Consider the following 21320-nt stretch of genomic DNA (forward strand, 5'->3'; position numbering starts at 1 on the left):
AATATCTTTTTTATCAATTGTGGTGAAAATTTAAAAATCTTACATTAAGTCAAATATATAATGATGGATTTTTTACCATTTCTTAAATTCGGCAATGCATACCTTGCACATGGGGTGGGTCTGTTAAAAAAAACACTCATCATGAGATAACATAAGGAAAAATGTTTCTTCTATATCTTTGAATATAACCAACAAACTTTAGTCAGTGTTTGATTGATGAGTATAAAATTAGTAAACCTGTCTAAAGCAGTATAATGTCATTTATGAGTACTAGGTACTTCTACAATAATATAATATTATGTAATAAGTAAATGAAATTATCATTTCATACATATTGGATTTATTTTTAACAATAATATTGTGAACTAAACAGATATTTTTAACAGATAATATTATTAATGGTAAGTAAAACTATTTTTATTTATTTGCGATGTGTTGGTGTGAGTAGGTACTCAATTTGCCCATACAGTATATTTTACAACAGGACAAAACAAAAAAATACTTACTCTTATTATTATATAATATTATTTCATTTGAGAATTACTTTACTTACAAATTATTTTACGGATGGAACAAATGTTGATATTCTTATCAAGTAATATTCAGAAATCACGAACAATCAATAAAATACTGGAAAAAATAAAATAATTTGACTTGAAGGCTGAAATTCTTCGGCTGACTTGGTTGCTTATCTACTTAATACCTACTACAATATATTATAAACAAATAATTCTCAGAGACTTGTATAGTAGGTACAACAATATATTATTTAAATTTATATCTTGTAATCTCATCCCGAGAATTCTTGAGAAATTACCAAAAATGGCTAATCTTGAATCCCGAAAAATAAATTTTCCCAAATTTTTAGAATTCTCGAATAATTGAAATCAAAAAATTGTTATTAGGTTAAGCTACCGACCGCAACCGGAATTTGAAAAATTGCCCAGTAAAAAGTTTTTAGAAAACCAAAAGGAAAAAAAGCTGTCGACCTTGCGGAATTTCCTGAATAACTCAGTGTTTTTTTTTGCCCGGGAGAAATAAAAAAGTTGAGAGATCACAAGCTCTACTTGTACTTTAGTCAGACAAACTTATCTTCAAAAAAAAAAAGTCTCGGGAAATGTTATTTAAGATTTTTCATGCCCATAATATTATTACAGTCGGTACTTAACTACAGTTTTGTTGTTTTAATATATTCGGGTTTCTATTATGAATCATTCAGATAGATATTACATAGATAGAAGTGTGAATCGGACATGGCAGATATGATAATTTAGGTACAAAATATGTACATAACTCTCTTTCGGCAAAATTGGCCCTGAGGTACCTACTAGGGATTGCAATACTGAATGAAAATATCAATACCGGTATTTGTGAAATATATGGAAAAAACCTGTCTAGTAGTAGTACCTACAGTAATGTTGTAATAGAAGTGAAACAATCACAAACACCCAGACTTTTATAAAATCACATAAATATATTGTTACCTCACCGGGATCAAGCCCGAAGCCTCTGAATGAAAGGCTAGCGTCTTACTCACTGGACTTTGAGGGCTGCGGCCTTGCAGTTATTCGGTATTGAACATTTTTTTTAATCAAAACTAGTTAGAATTTTACAAAACATTGTACATACCTTTTGAAGTAAATCTAATTGAAGATTCTTGAATGCAACCATAATGCGGCCTTATAACGCCTGTACATGTGCATGGATTTACTTGCACCAAAGTGTGTATTTTAAACCATCGCGACAATAACTGTTTATACGTAAAAGTGCTCACTGTCTCTAATCTCATTCGTCAAGCGCAATCGAGACTCTATGTTGTCATCAGACAGATTCAGACAGGTTCGGAGAGGATCGGACAAGCTCGTAGAGGTTTGGACAAGTTCGTAGATAATCGGTAGATGTCAAAATATTCTGTGTGGAGTACTTCGTATTTCTTCCGGCAGGTTCGCCACTATTTTTCTAGTGCGTATGCGCGCCGCCATGCAAGTACCAATTATTGCGTGAAAATTCAGAAGCTTCTGAATTTTTTTGATACATATATGCAATCTTACAACTTGCACAACAATTACATGTGCATTTTCTTGTTATGTTATATTATATGTTATATTATTTGTTGTTAATACGTACTATTAGCAGTAAATCCATGCACGTGTAAACGGGGTATTATAATAATAATAATAGTTATAACCAAAAAAAAATATAGGTACATAATATAATATATTCCAGCTAACCTAAGCAGTCCACTAATGTGAAAAAGTTCCCCATCCCAGCTCCAATAGAATAAATCTCTGATCACCGTGCTGATAGAAGACAATGTATATAATCAATTTTTCTATATTATGATGTTTTTGTTTATATTGGGCTTATATTTTAGAACAATTTTTTTGATAGGCCAAACTTTAGTCCTAGAACTCGTACAATAATGGTACTAGATAGAAGTACAATGATGAGATAATTGTGTTGGAGTAATCGTGTTGTTTTATTAAAACTATAGTTATGCTTATCTCTTTTTTGTATATGCAGAAAAATGCTTAGAGGTGTGATCTTTCTCCCGGCAGTTTTATTATTCACTCAAGCTGTATGCAAAAGTGACAGTAATGAAGATCTGTCAAAGATCATTGATCAGATCTTTGGCTCTGGACCATCAAAACCTCATGACATAGAATATCCAACTATATATACAACCACGGAGGGTAAGTAAGGTAAGGTTGCCTAATTTTTACACCCTAAGGTAGGGAAATACTTGGAACCGAGAATGATGAAAAAACTAGAGGAGGACTTCTTCCAGCAGTAAATCAACCCCAGTTGTTGATAATAACAAAAATAAAACATATCAGATTTCAGAAAAAAATCACTAAATGATGCTTAAGTCCCGTTTACATGATTCACTTTTGATGATCATCATGGAGGAATCATCCCCAGTGACCCGTGTAAACGCACATTCATCAACGAATCATTGAAAGTGATCATCCGAAATCAAAAGTGAATGAAGTTCAACTGGTTTTACTTTTTGATGATTTTGTGTTCACTGCAGATGATTCCAAAAGTCCTGCGCATGCACACTGCGCTCCTGAGTAATGTCATTATATTCCCCATGATATTACATTGCATTACCTATATATATATTAGTTTATGGTTTTATCCACCAACGACTCTTATTCCTATTCCTCTTTCTCTCGATGAAATTTCTGCATCCATTTCACAAGTAATTGTTTGAATTCCAACCTGCAGCGTAATTTCACTTGACGTCATTTTGGATGAATTATATATTTCACTTTCAGTGACTTATATAAACAAAAAATGAACACCTGCAATCAATTCACTGTGGATGATCATCCGCAGTGACTCATCTAAATGAGCCTTTAAGTCAAATTCAGGCTTTCTTGTCACACAAAGAGGTATCTTAGCATATTATCTTTTTACAAGAAATATATGTTAAGCCACTTGCTCAAATTATTAAGTCCATGCTTTGGGTTCAAAATAACATGTGAATTTGTGAGCCCCAGAATTTGAACCTGAGACCCACAACTTCACAAGCTGTGTCATGTTGTCACGCAGCGCTAAAATGTATAAAACTGCATGATTCCACGACTGTAGAAAACTATATATATATATATATATGACGTCACGCTCTAGGGGGGGGGGGGTGATCTCATATAACGTGATGATTTGTGCTAAAGGGGAAGGGGGAGTCAGTGAAAATATGATTGATATTGGAGATTGGGAATTTAAGGATAAATATTTTCTCTTTTTTAACATTTAGGAAGGGGGGTGTCAAAAATGTGACATAATATAGACAGGGGGATAAAAAGTTATGTGACGATGGGGGGGGGGTTAAAAATAGCCAAAATCGTCTTACATTGTGTGTGGACGGCCTCTAAGCATACAAACCGTTTTGACCGGCATTATAAGTGTAAACGGGTAGATAGATAATTTTCGACATAAAATGCCATTTATTGTGCAAAACAGTGAATAAATGTGGATTCCGAAAATTTTTGTTTTGTTTTTTTATTTTGAGATAAGTATCTAGTTTTCAATAATTACACCCTAAATGCACAATATTGTTTTTAAATTTATGTATGAGGCAGAGTATGGACCTAATAGGTTGAGCAAGTGGCTGACATTCATTTCTTGTAAAAACAAAATCTGTTAATACAAACATCCACTCTGAGGAGGCCCATATGATCATATTATTAGGATCAGACATGGTCGGGAAAAATAAACTAGTGTACATTTACAATAATTATTTATGTTAGCCTCCAATTTCAATTTTGTGTTTTTTCATTTATTCAATAAATAGTTCGTAATTTTTTAGCTTATATTTTATTTTCTCCTGGTTTGGAAACAAACTATTATTGTAAATCGAATTATACATATTTCCGACCATGTCCGATCCTGACTGGATCATATGGGCCTCCACAGAGTGGAGGTTTGTATTGACAGATTTTGTTTGTTACGAGAAATGAATGTCAACCACTTGCTTGATCTATTAGGTCCATACCCTGACACGCACAAATTGAAAAACAATATGTGTACTTGCCAGACCCAGGATACATATTTACCAGTGGCGAAGACTCCATACTAGGCGATTATTTAAAGCCTACCTTCTTAAGAAAAATATTTTTTAATTGCATATTGACATATTTATATACTTAATCACTTCATTATTTTATGTTATATAAAAATATTTTATTTTGCCAACGAGATCGCATATGTAGGAATGTATTACAGTATTACACAGTTTACAAAACAACTGCAAAGGTATTAAAAAAACCACAGCGCGCCGCGCCGTAAATTAAATAATATATGCCGCGACTTCTCGACGTAAATAAATTTCCGATTATGTTTGGAATAATTCTGAATTTTTTTTGTATGGACTTTACGTCTCGTAACCTCAGCAAGTCTGCTGATTTGTACGAAATGAGGCAAGCTCCTTTCGCAGAGCCTAAAACATTCGCGCATAATATTGTTGTCACGACTGCGCACTTTGTCCAAAATCATTAATAATTAGATAATTAAAAAAATAATTTCAACGGCGTTTAATCGAATATTAATAAATAAGTAAGTATAGATTGTTTTTAAAAATAAAAATAAATTTTATCTAATGATTTTTGATGGGTATACATGTTTTGAAAAATACGTAATTTAAACACATCGCTCATTTTTATGTCGTCAATGAGTTTTTGAAGTTTCATTGAATTAGTGTGTCGTTATCATTTATTAGTGTGTGCCTATTCATTAGTAGTAAATATCGTACTATTCTCGTAAGTATACCTGACAAGTGTGCTCTTTTTATCATATCTCCACAGCCTACCTCTTTCCAAAAGTCACCCTTCGCCACTGATATTTACATAGTAGTAAACCGACCCGCAAAAGAGATTTTTTTTTTTAAGTTCTCACAGAATGTGGACCTATATTTTGAATAGTATTTATTACATTAAATTTAATTTTTCACTAGTGTGAATCTCCACTTTCAAACCTCACAAGCTGCCACTGCATTGTTGTAATATTAACAATAATTATTAATAAAATACTTTTTCTACTCAGCCCTACAAATAATAACTATACCAGATCAGACCTGTACAACATTGCTCAATGGACCAGGAGTATGCATGGACCACAACAGCTGCCTCTATCTATTGCTCGGCAATAACAATACTAGGTCAATAGACAAAAAAGAGTGAGTTAACTTCAATAATCAATTTACTAATTTGAGAATTTAAAAATTATTAATCAATATATTTTGCATATTTATACATTCTGACAAAATGTGTTATTGATGTAAATGTTTTTTACTAATGTGGTTGAATACCTACAAATTTTGGTGTCCATATGCTTCACCCGGTAAGGACATCTTGAAAAATGGTATAGAAATAAATATGGTAGGTAGGTAGGTAGATATAAGTGTAATAGTATATTTTGTTTTTTAAACAACTGGAGCCGGGGTTCCAATTTTCTATTTAAAGCAACTGAACCCTGACCCGAATCTGTAAAATGATCGGGGGTTCCAACAGCTTTCATTTTTGCATATTCGTCAATATTTAATTCTTATTTGTGTCATGTTATAGTGTTAAAAATACTTTAGCAATTCTCACCCCACGTAGTGCTGTGAGAAAATCATGTGTATCATCTTCCATAAACAACCATGATTAGCAGAGTGGTGCAGTATTAGAATGGTTGTACTATATTCAATTGTCATATAATTTTATTTTAATCAATTTCTAAACAGGTAGGTTGTATGTTTTTAAATAGTTATCAATTTTTCTCTTGGTGGAAATCCAATATATCTATATATATAAAAGAAAGTCGGGTTAGTTACACCATTTAAAACTCGAGAACGGCTGGACCGATTTTTACGATCTTTGATTTGTTGGATTTGTCTCAGCCCCAAATAGCAGAATAACTATTAAAACATCGGAAAAATTCACGGAAAAGAAAATTATGAATAACATTAATTTTCTCATACATTTTGACATTTTGAACAATGAACCATTTGCGCATTCGAAAATAAAAGAAAATCACAAAAAATTTAAATCCGTATACAACGCCATCTCTGATACATGACAGAAACAATAAACAAGAAACAAACAAACAATAGAAAGAATGATAGTCGAAATGTCTAACTGTCAATGGTGTAGTGTGCCCAACATTTAGTGCTTCATGTCAACAGCTCAATTTGCTGATTTCGATGATTTTTTTTTTGTTCGTCATTTATTCGTCGTTTGTTGTTCGTTTTGTACGTCAAAATCGAGACGGAGCGCTTCACTTTCATTCAGTTGAACCAAGCCAAACTGCGTTCGGAGGAGTATATTCATTTACGCAATGCAATCAGCACCGAAGGAGATGCAGCTAATGTTGGTCGATTGACTATTCTACTGGCGACGTACATTGGCAGCCCGCGTCATATGCATGAATATGCGCAATATGCAATGACATAATATTATGTTCGTCATTACGGTCATCCAGATCTATTCATCACCTTTACGTGCAATCCGAAATGGATAGAAATTGTTCAATTGCTGCCCCCGGACAAACATCAAATGATCAGTACAACATCACCGCACGTGTCTTCAAACAAAAAATCCTGTCGCTGATGAACTACATTGTTAATCATCGCGTCTTTGGGGATACTCAATGCTGGATGTATTCGATTGAATGGCAAAAACGAGGCTTACCGCATGTACACATTCTTATTTGGTTAGTTGAAAGAATTCGACCAGACCAAATAGATGACATCATATGTGACGAGATTCCTGATCCCGACACCGAGCCAGACCTGCATGATGTTGTAATTACTAACATGATTCACGGACCATGTGGCACCATCAACCCCCAATCACCGTGCATGGTCGACGGCAAGTGTTACAAGCATTATCCACAAAATTTAACACTGCGAACGATGGTTATCCACTATATCGGCGTTGATCACCCGATGATAACAGTAGAACTATCACAACGAAAGTGAAAGGAAACGATATCGTGGTCGACAACACTTGGATTGTTCCGTATTTGCCACTTATTTCCAAAACATTCAAGGCGCATTGTAACGTGGAGTATTGCAATTCAGGGAAGTCCATCAAATACATCTGCAAATATGTCACCAAAGGCAGCGATATGGCGGTTTTTGGTGTTCAAACTCCCAATACCAATGATAAAATCACGCACTATCAAGTTAGTCGATATGTGAGCTGCAATGCAGCGATTTGGCGTATTTTCTCATTCCCCATTCATGAACGTCATCACACCGTTGTACATTTGGCGGTGCATCTGGAGAATGGTCAACGAATTTATTTCAATGCATAGAATGTTGTTGAACGTGCTGAAACACCTCCAGCGACAACATTGACCAGTTTCTTTTCGATTTGCCAAAGCAATCCGTTTGCACGAACGTTGCACTACTCTGAGATGCCACGTTATTACACTTGGAATGCTTCATTGAAGAAATTTCAATGTCGGAAGCAAGGCGATGAAGTTCCTCATCATACGGATATGTGTTTTGCTGATGCTCTTGGTCGCATTTTCACAGTTCATCCGAAGAATGACGAATGCTACTTGCCGTTGTTGCCGGTGAATGTTCGTGGGCCGACAACATTTGAATCACTGAATCACAACTGAATCACAACTGTCAATGGTGTAGTGTGCCCAATATTTTGTGCTGCATGTCAACAGCTCAATTTACTTGAAAACGATACTCATTGGGACATGACAATCGCTGAAGTAATTATTGTTTCTGCATCTCCAAGTCAGACACCCACATTATTTGCTATCATTATTTCGACATGCTTCCCATCGAATCCACCTGAACTGTGAAACAAGTACAAGGATGATATGTCAGAAGACATTTTACATTGAATTCGTGTCAGTTCATGGAATCCCGATCTCGGGGTGAATGAGTAAATACATAACCAGGCTTTGCTTTTGATCGAAGACATGTGTTACCTCATGTGCGGCAGTTTGTTAGTCAAGTAAGGAATGCCAACGCCACATCGTGGAATAAACGACTCTTTCAAACGTGAACGTGAATATGATTGAGATGCATTGAACCAATCAGTTCGAATGAATGTACCACTGTTGAACCCCCAACAGAAGGAAGTGTACGATACGTTAATGAAGGCAATTGATCATGAAAATGGTGGCTTATTTTTCCTCGATGCGTCCGTTATAACTGGGAAGACATTCCTCATGTTCATGATTTCGTCACTGTTCGTGCAAGATCCGAAATTGATGTAGCAGTAGCTTCTTCCAGGATAGCGGCCACGTTGCTAGAAGGCTGCTGAACGGCTCATTGAGCGTTGAAATTCCCGTTAAACCTTCAAACGACTCAAAAACCGACATGCAACATTGCGAAACACTCAGCAATGGCCAAAGGTTTGGAAGCAAGTAAAATCATCACTTGGCATGAATGCACAATGGCGCACAAACGCGCATTGGAAGCACTCAATCGAACTAAGAAAGATCTGCGATCAAGATGTTTTGGAGGCGCAATGATTCTACTATCTGGCGATTTCCGCCAAACACTACCAGTCATTCCAAGATCGACCGCTGCCGATGAAATAAATGCTTGCCTCAAATCATCGACTCTGTGGCGCTATGTAAATAAACTTCAGCTGACGACAAACATGCGTTGCATTGCTAAACGATCCATCTGCCAAAGATTTCTCCAAGCAATTGCTGACTATTGGTAATAGCCGTCTTCCTGTCGAATTGAATGGGTTGATTTCGTTTTCGCTGAATTTTTGCAATTTCGTCTCAACGAAGGACGACCTCATCAACAAAGTGTTCCCGAAGATCATTGCTAACCACGATCAACAAATCACAAGGCCAATCCTTGAGTGTTTGTGGCCTGAATCTAGAAAATGAATGTTTCTCTCACGGTCAATTGTACGTAGCATGATCATGTGTCGGCAAACCACCCACTTTGTTCGTTCTCGCACTAGACAACAAAACGAAAAATGTCGTATAGCACAAGTTACTTCAATGAAGGGAATCGACCCGACTGCAACACATCCACCAAATAGTTTAACAGAAAGTAGTGCAACAATGCTACGCGAATCATATCTATTCGCTTCAATAAAGCTAATGCTTTGCTGCCACGTGAATTACATTCATTTAATGTAATTAAAATACTTTTCATTTTGATTTGATTTTTGCACATTTATTGAACTTAATTTTGAGTATTCATAAAAATTGAATTAAATTCAGCTAATAAGTTAACACAAGATTTCCTGATTCAGAGGCGGTACGAAGTTTGCCGGGTCAGCTAGTTATAAAATAAAGCAAGTTCTGATTTGTCCAAATATATTGAAAAAACCTTCTTTTATAGAGATGGAGTTTAAATGTATAAAATTGAAGCAAAAAAAGTTCCATTGGTCCACTGATTAAGTTAGCTACAAAAGATTTTGCATTGCAGGTTAATATTTGTGGAGATTTCCAACTTAACCATACTTCATGCGCTTGCAAAATAATTTAAAATGTCATAATCGAAATAACGTATACTCTATTTTGTAGTTCCAATTGTTTGAGTTTGTCCATAAAGATTGGTAACTTGGTCACATGAAAATGGTAGTCTAGTTAGAAGTGTAATGATAATTTACCTTTTTCTATAAAACCAAAATAAATATTAATGAATATTTTGAATTAATTGTTCAAGTTAGATTATCTAAAATATACGATTAAATCAAAAATGTTGAATCTTCTCCAGATGAAGTCTTTTGTCGTTTTTCTATAAAAATTGATGACATGTTCCAATAAGTGCCATTTTTTATGCAACAAATAGTACATGACATTTCTTCACTGAAAATTATTTTTAACATGATATATTTAGGCTACATCTCTGTAGAAGAAGGTTGTCTTCAACATCTTTGGCATAAATACAAGTCTTTTTTTTACCACTCTCTATTATAACCTATTATCTATAACAACTTAGTCTAAAATTCACAGGAGAGACGATCCTTGTATTGGAATAATGAACATATGCTGTCCTAATGGTTCTATTCCTTCTGACAAGAAATATCTTGTTAATTCAACGTCTCCAGACTGTGGTAAAATCAACCCAATCATCGACTCGACATCTCAGCAAAATCCTTACAATACGTCAGCCTTTGCGGAATTTCCATGGATGGTCGCGGTGTTAAGGTTTTTGTTAAACTACTAAATATATAATAGTTATTTGTTATAATAGAGGAATAATGCGATTGTTTCTAAAACATGATATAAGCAGCTGAATAACTTTTTATTTATAATAATTATTGTAAATACGTGGCAATAATTGTTGACATGGTTAGTTTAACTTGATTTTTGAGGTGTGATTGTGCTATGTATGTATATTAAAAGCCTGTGACTTCAGTGGCGGGTTTATGGACATAGATGCCCAATGTGCCGAATGATTTTGAAGCTTCCCATGATAAAAATTAAAATAAAATCCATGTTTTACAATAATCGTATATTTGTATAAAATTTGGTCTTATTAGATTTCTTATTATTTGTAAATAGGCTACTTGTCTTATTACAAATTAAAAATATTAACATTACAACAAAATATATTAACAGTACCTAGTAAAAATATCAATGTGGGTATGTATTTCTGTCCTGGAATCACACCTGTAACTAAAAATAATTAATATTAAAGATGACACCGATGACACAATATAATAATATTAGTGATTTATTTTTTTGTGTAAAAGTACTTATCTATTTGAGTGGTTATCTTATAGGTCCCTTTGATGTTAGTTGCAGGGATTTTGTTATGCTTAGGGTAATATTTTATACTCAATGTGTAAGGAACACGCATCTTTTTAGGATGTCGCCTTCTAAATATTCTAATAAATTGATTGCATCATCTGCGTCAATAAAAATCACCTTTGTGTCAATGCATAAATGCCCAATGAATTGAATAAATTGATATTAAACTTTTCATTCATCATTTGTCATATTTTTCTATGTTGCATGTACTTAATATGGTATATTATTGTCATTAAAGGTCTTTACCACCTGCAAGCGATCCAAAAAAATCAATAGTAACCAGAATATATAAATGTGGTGGATCACTGATTCATCCCAGAGTAGTGATGACGGGCGCACGGTGTGCAATGACACTCACTTGTGATACTCTTGTTAGAGTTGGAGAATGGGACACGCAATCTAGTACGGAGAGACTCCCCCACCAGGACATGGCTGTGGTGAAAATTATTATGCATGAAGAATTTAATAAATGTATGAAATTTAATACTTATTATTTTTTTTACAAATATTTAAAAATTGCATCAACTAATTATACAGATTTCATCAGATTAGCAGCAATTTCAAACATTACATTACAATAGAACATCCACTTCTTAAAGTCAAGAATGATTTACATTTTTACATACTACCTTGTTTAAAGCTGTCAATCAAAAAGTTTAGATTATATGGGGTCCTTCAAATATGACATCATGCCCTAATGCGGTGGACAAGGTCTAATATAATGTAATGATTTGCGACTAAGGACCTAGGGCAGAGTTGGCGAACCTTTTTACGTACGCGTGCCAAAATTTCCCAAATAATATTTTTGGACTGTCTGACGTGCCAAGCATGGCGAAGTTTTCTGAAAAAATAGTTTTTAAGAATTCTATTAAAAAGGTTTAAAAAATACAATTCTTGAGTTCTTGATATTCTATCTTTCATCGTATTTCTAGCCGAAGGCATAAATTTTATTTCTTGAATATTTTTCCTTGTTTTAAAAATTCTCAAAGATACGATCTCTTGGTAGAATTTAAACTACTCTTCTTTCATATTCAATTCTAAATCACTGAATGGTTTTCCATTTTTAGAGATTACTCGTATGTTTGAGGCAAACTAACAAGCAGTTATTATATTTGAATGACTGTCGATAATAATTAATTTCATAATGTTTGTTGATTAAATATTTTTATTTATAATTGCCCGATCCTAAGGACCGATCAATGCAATTATATATTTTTACTTACACGTAATGATTATTCTTGAAAAGGATTTGCCTACTATTTTTTATACTTACAATACAATTTGTCATTTATGCATGAATTTTGTCGTTACCGTTTGCGCATCGATCGGTAAACATAATATGAAAAACCCAAGAAAATACTCATGGCTATGCTGTCATTATTTTTTATTTAGTAAGTAAGTACTTATATTTTTATTTGTAAAACTTTTTTTTTATAAAACAACATTTTTTAAATATGTACTTATGTATATAATATAAAATAGTAATTTCTCTTATCTTCAAAATGAAACATTCGCGTGCCATGCAAAATCATCTCGCGTGTCATAGGTTCGCCATCCCTGACCTAGGGGGAATGTAGAAAATATGACATCACTGAATATAATATTCCACAAGAACATCATCTTAAAATCAATCATTCGCAATGAATAGGTACATTCGTTAACCAAAAGTTGGGTGGCCATGATGTAATTTAAGTAGAGGTTAAAAGATTTTGTGATGACATATTACAATGTGGTTAACTTATTGTAACAATTAGCCACCTCAATACATAAATATGATAAACTACCGTCGATAGCCGCATTCTGTATAGAATAGCTCCGCAGCAAATATTACAATGAAACTTGCACATTTTGAAGTCTAGATTGGCTTATATTTTCACAATATATATTATTTAGAACTGTATCACTGTACATACACATACTTTTAAAACTGTATAATTGAATGTTTTCAGCAAATCTAAACTTCAATATAGCACTTCTCATACTGGAAACCGAAGTGCAAATAGCGGAAAATGTTGGTGTTGTTTGCTTGCCTCCTAGAGAGAAAAAAATTCCGCAGAACCCGTGCATAATGTCCGGATGGGGAAAGGACACATTTGACAGAGATGGCCGCTATCAAACCACTTTAAAAAAAGTGATATGATTATTTTTAATTTACTTTTAACAATGTTACGATACCGTCCAACTACTTCTACATTTCTCATTCCACAATAGTGATTGTTTACAACACTGAAAATTCACTATGCACTGTCAACAGTGATGATTACATGAATTGCTAAATGCTTAAATCATTGGTACCGCAGTCATTCTATAAGATGCTGTAAGTTCGGTTGTTACTCTGGAGACAAGCAACCTACCTGTAGTATTAATTGTTATGTTGAATGAAGGTCTTGAGCCAGCTATGGAAATAAGGCAGGAGTAATATTGAAATTATTATTTAGATTAATTGAGTGTATTGGTATTTATGCTTACAATGTGCACATCAGAGATAGAAATTATTAGGATGAATTTGAACACCCCGAATATGACAATATTTGAATACTATGAATCGAATTACTTGTTGGCAGCTTGTCTTGAGGATGGAAAGCGATTAAAGTCTGATTAGATTGAAGCTTGTAACTTGCTAATTTGGCAGAATGATTGTAATCTTGCCATCTACCGGTTCAAATTCATAACTATATACCTACATAGTGAGAACATGTTTATCTACAATATGTTATTCAGTAGGAGGATGCTAAAGATGTATTATGATTTCTAGCACTAATAATAAAGAAAACATGGTACTCTTGTTCAATTTACCGATTAATTATTGTAAAGCCGGTTCACTTTCACTTTATATTATAAAGACACCTTTTCCATAGAAGGCTTTTCCTCAACATCTTTGGTTTGGGATCCAATAGATCTTTCGATAACTTTACTGTGTACCCCTTCTATAATTTGCGTAACACTGAGTATCCCTCGTCAAAAAAAAAATTGAATAACAATCAAAATATATTTATTTTTTTCCTTTTTAGTACATTAACAAAATAGGTAATAATAAACGAAAAATAAAATTCATTCATAATAAAACATAAATAAAAGTTATACTACAAATAACATTCTTTATAATCAATAAGAAGAATGAAATTGTTTATGTTGAGACAGATCATCATAATTTGGTTCCCTGGATGTTAATTTTAATGCTGAAAAAGCAACTTCACATAGATATGAAGTTGGAAAAGGCAAGATGTATTTCAGGACTTTCTCTGTTAAAACTGGATATGTTGCATTTGCAACCAGACACTCCTTATATTTATTTTTCAAGAATCTGTCTGAAGCCGATTCCAACGATTGCTCCTTTCCGCATTCGATAAACCTTCTGGCAGGAATGTTGTATTGATGTCATATTAATGCTTGTTGCACCAGGTGCACCCAAAGCCCGGTGCAGTGCGTACTCCCACCAAACTCTTCCCGTACCCTAGGGGGTACGCCTACTACACTTTGGGATAGATGGAATAGATCAAAGGAATGGCTAACAACCAAAAAAAGTCTGGAAAGACATTATGTAACTTCACAATGAAGGGGTTTTATTATTATTTTCTGTCTTGGAGCATTGTGAAATAGTGAAATTACTTTCTTTCTTCACGTTTATTAATTATTATTCCTTCTATATTCTAGTTGGAATTGCCTTTAGTTAACAACGCTGACTGCAACGATGCTTTGAAAAGGACTCGATTAGGGCAAAACTTTAAACTTCATTCCTCATTTATATGTGCCGGTGGAAAAGATGTGGACGCTTGTGTGGGAGATGGAGGCTCACCTCTAGTCTGCAAATTACCGGTTAGTTAATTTCTTTTATAATCCATTACCCAGTGGTGAGCAGCGGAACCTTGAGGCATTGAAATCAATTGGAAAGAATTCTCAGGGGACTGCAGACTGTTTGAAAATAAATTCCAGACAATCTTAACTCAATACGCTGATAATAATAATTAATTTCTACGCTTTGCTGGTTGTTATCTTCAGGCAAAAACAAATTTTAAATTGTTTCCCTTATCGCATACATTATGCATAGTGTTGAAGTCTGTATTACTTCAATTTGTCCAATCTCCGATCAACATCTTTAAGAAGCTTTGGAAAGCTGTCAATCGTGTTATGCTATGAATTGATTATGAATGGTAAAATATTTGATTGGGAGCTAAGGAGATTAATTACGGTGCATGATTTTGGATGCTCTCACATATAGGGATTCCAATCCCGGGATCCCGAATTATTTTCGATACATTTGAATCCTGGGATTGGTAAATATAATCCCGAAACTTTCGGGATTGATTTTTTTATCATTTTTTATGGAAAATAAAATAAAAAAGAAAATATAACAGAAATAATACTTTGAATAACATATAACTGCATTAGAAATAAACTGAGTATGAATGAAGTTTGATTTAGTACCCATGTGTTGCCAATATATTTTATTTTTTCACATAAATTAATAAAAATGAGAAAGATTGGGAAATAACAATGCTTCGCACTTTTAACAAAGTGATTACACCATGATCTCTCATGTTTTACGTTAGTTTCATATTTGTCTGACTAATTAGATTTATGAAGCGGAAAGGCCATAAACCATGATTTACTTTACTATTTTAAATTTCGCTAACCCATTCATTAATTCTTTACTATCAGAAACAGCAATCTCATATAATATGTAAACACTAAACACTAATAATTTTACGAAATTTTATAAATGAAAATCGTTTAGATTTGTAAATAATTAAATATAAATTAAAAATTCCACATAACATGTACGATGCAGGTAACATCCGTGAAGTGAATTTGAGAAATAGAATAAATAAATCAAGAAACATTTAGTTAGACGTTTCAGCCATTTACACCTAAGCTGTCTTCTTAGCTAGAGTAAATTATACTAGATTTCTTTTTGACCGATTTTATCAATCTTATTTGTATATATAAAAATTTTATATTAACTATTAAAAAAAATGCCAATCCCGGGATCGTCAAATTGGCTTGGGATTGGATTCCCTACTCACATAGTGTTGATTTAAAGGTGATTTAATTTTTAATTTGATCTCTCCACAAGTGACATAATACACATACCATAGTAGAGAAAAAATGTGCATCACGTGGTATCAATAACTCATTTTCCTCAAAATTACCACATAAATATACAGCGACGATATTATATTCACACAAGTAGTATTGAACCATGTTCATTTAATACATTTTATTCTAGCTTATCTCATTCATGATGTAAAATTAAACAAACACCAACTGTCTACACAGTTATCATTATAATATTATGCAAAAAAATTGCGTACATACCTAATATTACTTTTATCTTGAACTGTTGTGTTTTATATCTTGAACTATAATAAGTTTAACTAGAGGTTATAACATTGATTATGAAAATATTTTGCATATTATAAACATACCACATTTCTGTGAAGTTCGATAGTTTTGATAGAAAATATGAGGTAGTCAGAGCGACTCCGAGCGAGAGAAAGCGATGCAATAGGCTTTATACAAAAGCAGTCGGAAATAACAACGGTGACAATAATTAAATTTACCCTATGTAATTAGTGTTCAGTAAAAGAAATGAAATCTGCGCAATTTCGAGCTTAAGTTGTTCTACTATAGTATTGATACCAGATGGAAATCTCCCACAGGAGACTACCTCAAAGGGCGGACCGAACCATCATATTTCCCAAAATACCACAGCCTACGTCCACTCTTCGCGGTGATCGCAACCCTCGGCCGAGCGGAACCCGTCTCCTTGAAATTCAAATTCGTCAAATTCCCGCCAAAACAGACGCGGTCTATCAAAAACGGCCGCTCGCGCCGCCACTAGTCAATCCGTCGGTAAAACAGGGAGCTTCCCGACCAACGGATAAAACAGGACGCCGCGAATCTGGCAGTTGGATCTGGATGGGCGCGAAAGCTCTCTCTTGCCTGATACGTCGACCAGCCAGCATCTCTCTTACATCAACCGCCGAACCAACAGCATCAACCGCAAAATCTTCGCTCGCCTCGGACGCGAAGCCAAGCCAGCATTCCGGACAGCCCGCCAAAAAGACCACATCTGACATCGGCAGCACGCCAAGCCGCAAGCCCCGACCCTACCTCCCATCGGACAGCGAGCATCGCCTCGGATGCGAAGCCCCAGCAGCCAAGCCCGCGACACCACGTTGCAGCCCGCCAATTACCAAACGACCGCCAACGACGACAATAACCTGTATCTGTAACGACTACCCTGCAATACGATGAAATAAACCAGCCTTGACCAAATACCCCGTGCGTTTCTGTCCCCCACCCCCGCTTTGACCTTGACGTTATCACGGCCTGCCATCTCCGCTTCAGAGCGCGCAGAAGGCCGGTGATAGTATGTATAATGTTTTTTTACTATTAATATAAATGACATTTCTTTAACAGGATAATGAGCACAGATACTTTCAGTATGGAATAGTCTCATGGGGTATTGGATGCAGACAATCTGGAGTGCCTGGTGTTTATACCGATGTTGCTTCAATAAGACAGTGGATCGACCAAAAACTTATAGATAATCATATTAATATGGATGATTATAGAGTTTGATTAAATATTAAGTAATTTATTAAAACATGAATTTTAATGGTTTTAATAATAAAAAAGAGAAATTTTACGTATTTCATTGTAATAGTACCTAAACCTACCCATTCCCGTTACCTAAATACATATTGAACGCAATATTTATTGTACCTAGGTAATAGGTACTTAATAATATATACATAAGGTGAGTCGGGGTAAGTGTGACATATAATTTGATGAGATGAATTTCAACCTGGTTCATGATGAATAGGTATGTTTTAAACAGTTGAAAACTTTACCATAGGATCTACAATATCATTACAATTAATATGTACAGAAGGAACCCACTGTATATCTTACTATAATACGACATTTTAATATTTTTTGATCACTAGTCAGTTTGTCACACTTACCCCGATATTGGGGTAAGTGTAACTAAATTCACCATTGTTCCAAAAGTTCTTCAAAACCATAACGTATTACATGCATAGAAAGGTAATATATCATTTAATGGATATTGATTCTTAAATTAAAGATTTTGTATAGATTTTCAACAAAAATTATCTATATCATTTTTTTTGGGGTAAGTGTGTCATACTAATGTATGTAGAGCTAGTGATGTCCCGAAACAAAAATTACGTTTTTTATTAGGTAGGTACTTAATTATTTAATGTGGTTATCTCAGCAACAGGAGTGGTAGGTAAATGAATCAAAGGCTTTTGAAGATTGACTTATAATTTTATTTGTCTCGAAAGAGCACAAATACAAAGTATACAATACAGGAATGCAGAGTAACCCTAAAAATAGTCAGTACTTACATGACACGACATGAAACGATTTTAGATAGTTTTGATAAAAATGAGAAAAGGGCATATCTATTGAATACGTAAACACTATGTATGTATTTATTATTTGATTTATGCATTATAAAGAGTATTATACCTATTTAATATATTTTACTCACTTTTTACATATTATTTTACTAAGAGAATAAATTAAAAATCAAATGATTTTTATTTTAGGGGACTTTGAAACTAACCTACCATTTTAAGGGCTTTTGAAATTAACATGTGTGATTTTAGAGTGTTATGAAATTTGCATTGTAGCAATGACGCACGAAGAAATAGCAAAAGGCGTTCTGTGGTTATTTTTCTTGGAGAAAAAATAAATGTAAGTCGAAGTATTTACTAAATTTAACAATATAATTATGTTTGCGACATATATTTTATTACCGTATACATATACATAATATGTAAGTATAATGAAAAATATTACAAATAATAAAATAGATCAGTAGGTGTTTATTATAAAAAAACTGGAAGATATTTAATACATTTTCGTTGAAAATGCTCAATTAACGAAACCAGTTCTGATTATTTACAAATAGGTTACACATTTTTAAAATTTGAAATGTTATAATAGCTTCACCAAGAATTAACAGGGTAAAATATAATTTTTTCAAACAGTTGATGAAATTTAATACACCTAACATGATTATTTTCGCATTATTACAAATTTAAATAACAATCAGCAAAAATAAAATGTGGATACAAATAGAGAGTAAGATATAAAAGAAAAAATAATAATTAATACACAAAAACATTAAAACTCTAGTAACGTTTTGGGTCTCATTCTCGAATCATTCTTTCGTTTTTACTGTACTTAAAATTCAAGTTAAGTGCTTAACTTACAAAACTATTTATTCTAACTTAATTATTTCGAATTGCAATATTTGAAATTGCATGACTAGGTACCTACTGAATATTGTAACCAGAGATTTTTGTTTTGAAAATTATTTCGCCTCTTCGTCCAGTTGATGGTTGAGGCGATATGCAGATGACATCCTCTTCTTTCACTTCGTAAATGTCTTCTACTCTTGGAAATGAAAACATAATTTCGTTTTCTTTTTTAATCGTCTTAAGTTTTCGAGCAAACTTTGTCAGAATTCTGTCATCTTGCTCAAGTTTTATTATAACTCCGACAAAATGTTTCACAGTTTTTTTTGTAGCAAATTGTACTACAATCCACTTTCCAATCTCTAACATTTCTGAATTGGATGCAACTGCAGTATCATCAAACTGATCAGACAATTAATTGAAGGATCGTTTTCCTCATCGCCGAGCAAATTATTAATATAGTCTTGCATATTATCTTCGCTTTCGTCACTTGATGTCCATGACAAATCTTCTTCTGATGACATGGGTTCGTGTTTTTTTTGTTTTGGTGTACTTTTATCGGTTTCAATACCTTCTTCTGCGTGTTAGTTTTGTCTTGCAATGGCTTTATTTTCTTTTCTATTGGGACATTATTTTTCATTCGCTCTATAACATCATAACATGTAATCACTTCTGCTCCTGGGGCAACCATTTTTCTCTTATTCTTTATATGCGCCTTACTACTGATAGAATTCAGCAAAAGTGTTTCAAACAAAGTTTTTTCTATATTTTCTGCAGGAAACTTCTTTATTTGGTAATTGAACAACTTTGCAATCCAGAATTATAGGCTTAGAAGAACATTTTTGAGTCGTACAGTCCCCATACAAATTGACGATTTTTTTTTCTTCTTCGGAAAATTCGATTTATAGCGATTTTCGCGAATTCGAAATCAAATTTTCAGAGTCCCTTGGATTTCGAATTATCTAGGTTATACGGGTATACAAATTCTTACATATAAACATTCTATTTCAATTACGAACATGTTCGATCTTCGATACTTCGATCGATATAAATAATGCGTCATGTCCCATCACTAGTTAAAATATTGACTTTGCAAATTCATACAAAATATATGGGGGAAGTGTGACACAATACAAAGGCACACTTACCCCACGTGTTTACTTTTGTGGGGGAAGTGTGTCTACTTGATTAAAGGTTTCAAATGCTTATAATTCAGTAAGACGATAACACCACGTGAAGCAGCGTATCAAAACACATATACTCACCAATTTTTACAACCACAATGTGCAGATTTCCGTGTTTAAAAAAATATTTTAGTAACAGCTACCATCTCACTCGTCGACTTCAAAATGTCGTCTGGAGAAAATTCCATGTAGTCACCTCAAAAAACATGGTATCGACACCATTTCTGATTATTTTTATAAATCGGTGATTTTGCTATCACCTTTCCATAGATGGCATCATCCAATTTGTAGTAGATACTGAGATATCTTAGTAGCTACACTTACCCCAAAGTCACACTTACCCCGACTCACCTTACATTTACAATGTTATCAGCAAAATTGATAATATGTAAAAAATGTGAAAAAAGATTTAAATTCCAAGAGTGGAGAGTGCTAGGAGAGGCCTTCATCCAGCAGTTGATCGACCTGCTGCTGATGATGATGTTGATGATATATTGTAATATATGTAGATACTTAAATAATAGTATAATAAAAATATCAAATTTACATGGCAGATTCTTAGGCGAACTGTATGATCCAATTGTCTGCCACGATCTTAAAAAGTCACTTTTGAGTCATTCCCTGAACAATTCCTACTTTTTGATTGTGTCAAAGATTGTCG

At 33.8% G+C, this 21320-nt stretch overlaps 1 protein-coding gene across 5 annotated transcripts; it reads left to right on the forward strand.

Annotated features, from left to right (window-relative positions):
* The first annotated feature begins 200 nt into the window (after window positions 1-200).
* Window positions 201-17898, forward strand: LOC147067277 (phenoloxidase-activating factor 2-like). 5 transcript variants are annotated; one of them, XM_085954427.1, is made up of 8 exons: window positions 201-401; window positions 2524-2693; window positions 5548-5680; window positions 10441-10635; window positions 11480-11712; window positions 13191-13372; window positions 14896-15057; window positions 17665-17898. In XM_085954427.1, exons 2-8 carry the CDS (start codon window positions 2528-2530, stop codon window positions 17824-17826), a joined length of 1233 nt encoding a protein of 410 aa, XP_085810553.1. In that variant the 5' UTR covers window positions 201-401; window positions 2524-2527; the 3' UTR covers window positions 17827-17898. The 5 variants fall into 5 exon arrangements, with proteins under 5 accessions (XP_085810553.1, XP_085810555.1, XP_085810556.1 ...); XM_085954429.1 differs by lacking the exon at window positions 10441-10635 and having other exon boundaries at window positions 17665-17896; XM_085954430.1 differs by lacking the exon at window positions 201-401 and having other exon boundaries at window positions 2569-2702; window positions 17665-17896.
* Window positions 17899-21320: the final 3422 nt, after the last annotated feature.

Source organism: Rhyacophila brunnea, unplaced genomic scaffold (genome assembly GCF_057557595.1).
Source record: "Rhyacophila brunnea isolate RB1 unplaced genomic scaffold, BYU_Rbru_1.0 scaffold_4, whole genome shotgun sequence".
Taxonomy (NCBI): Eukaryota; Metazoa; Arthropoda; class Insecta; order Trichoptera; family Rhyacophilidae; genus Rhyacophila; species Rhyacophila brunnea.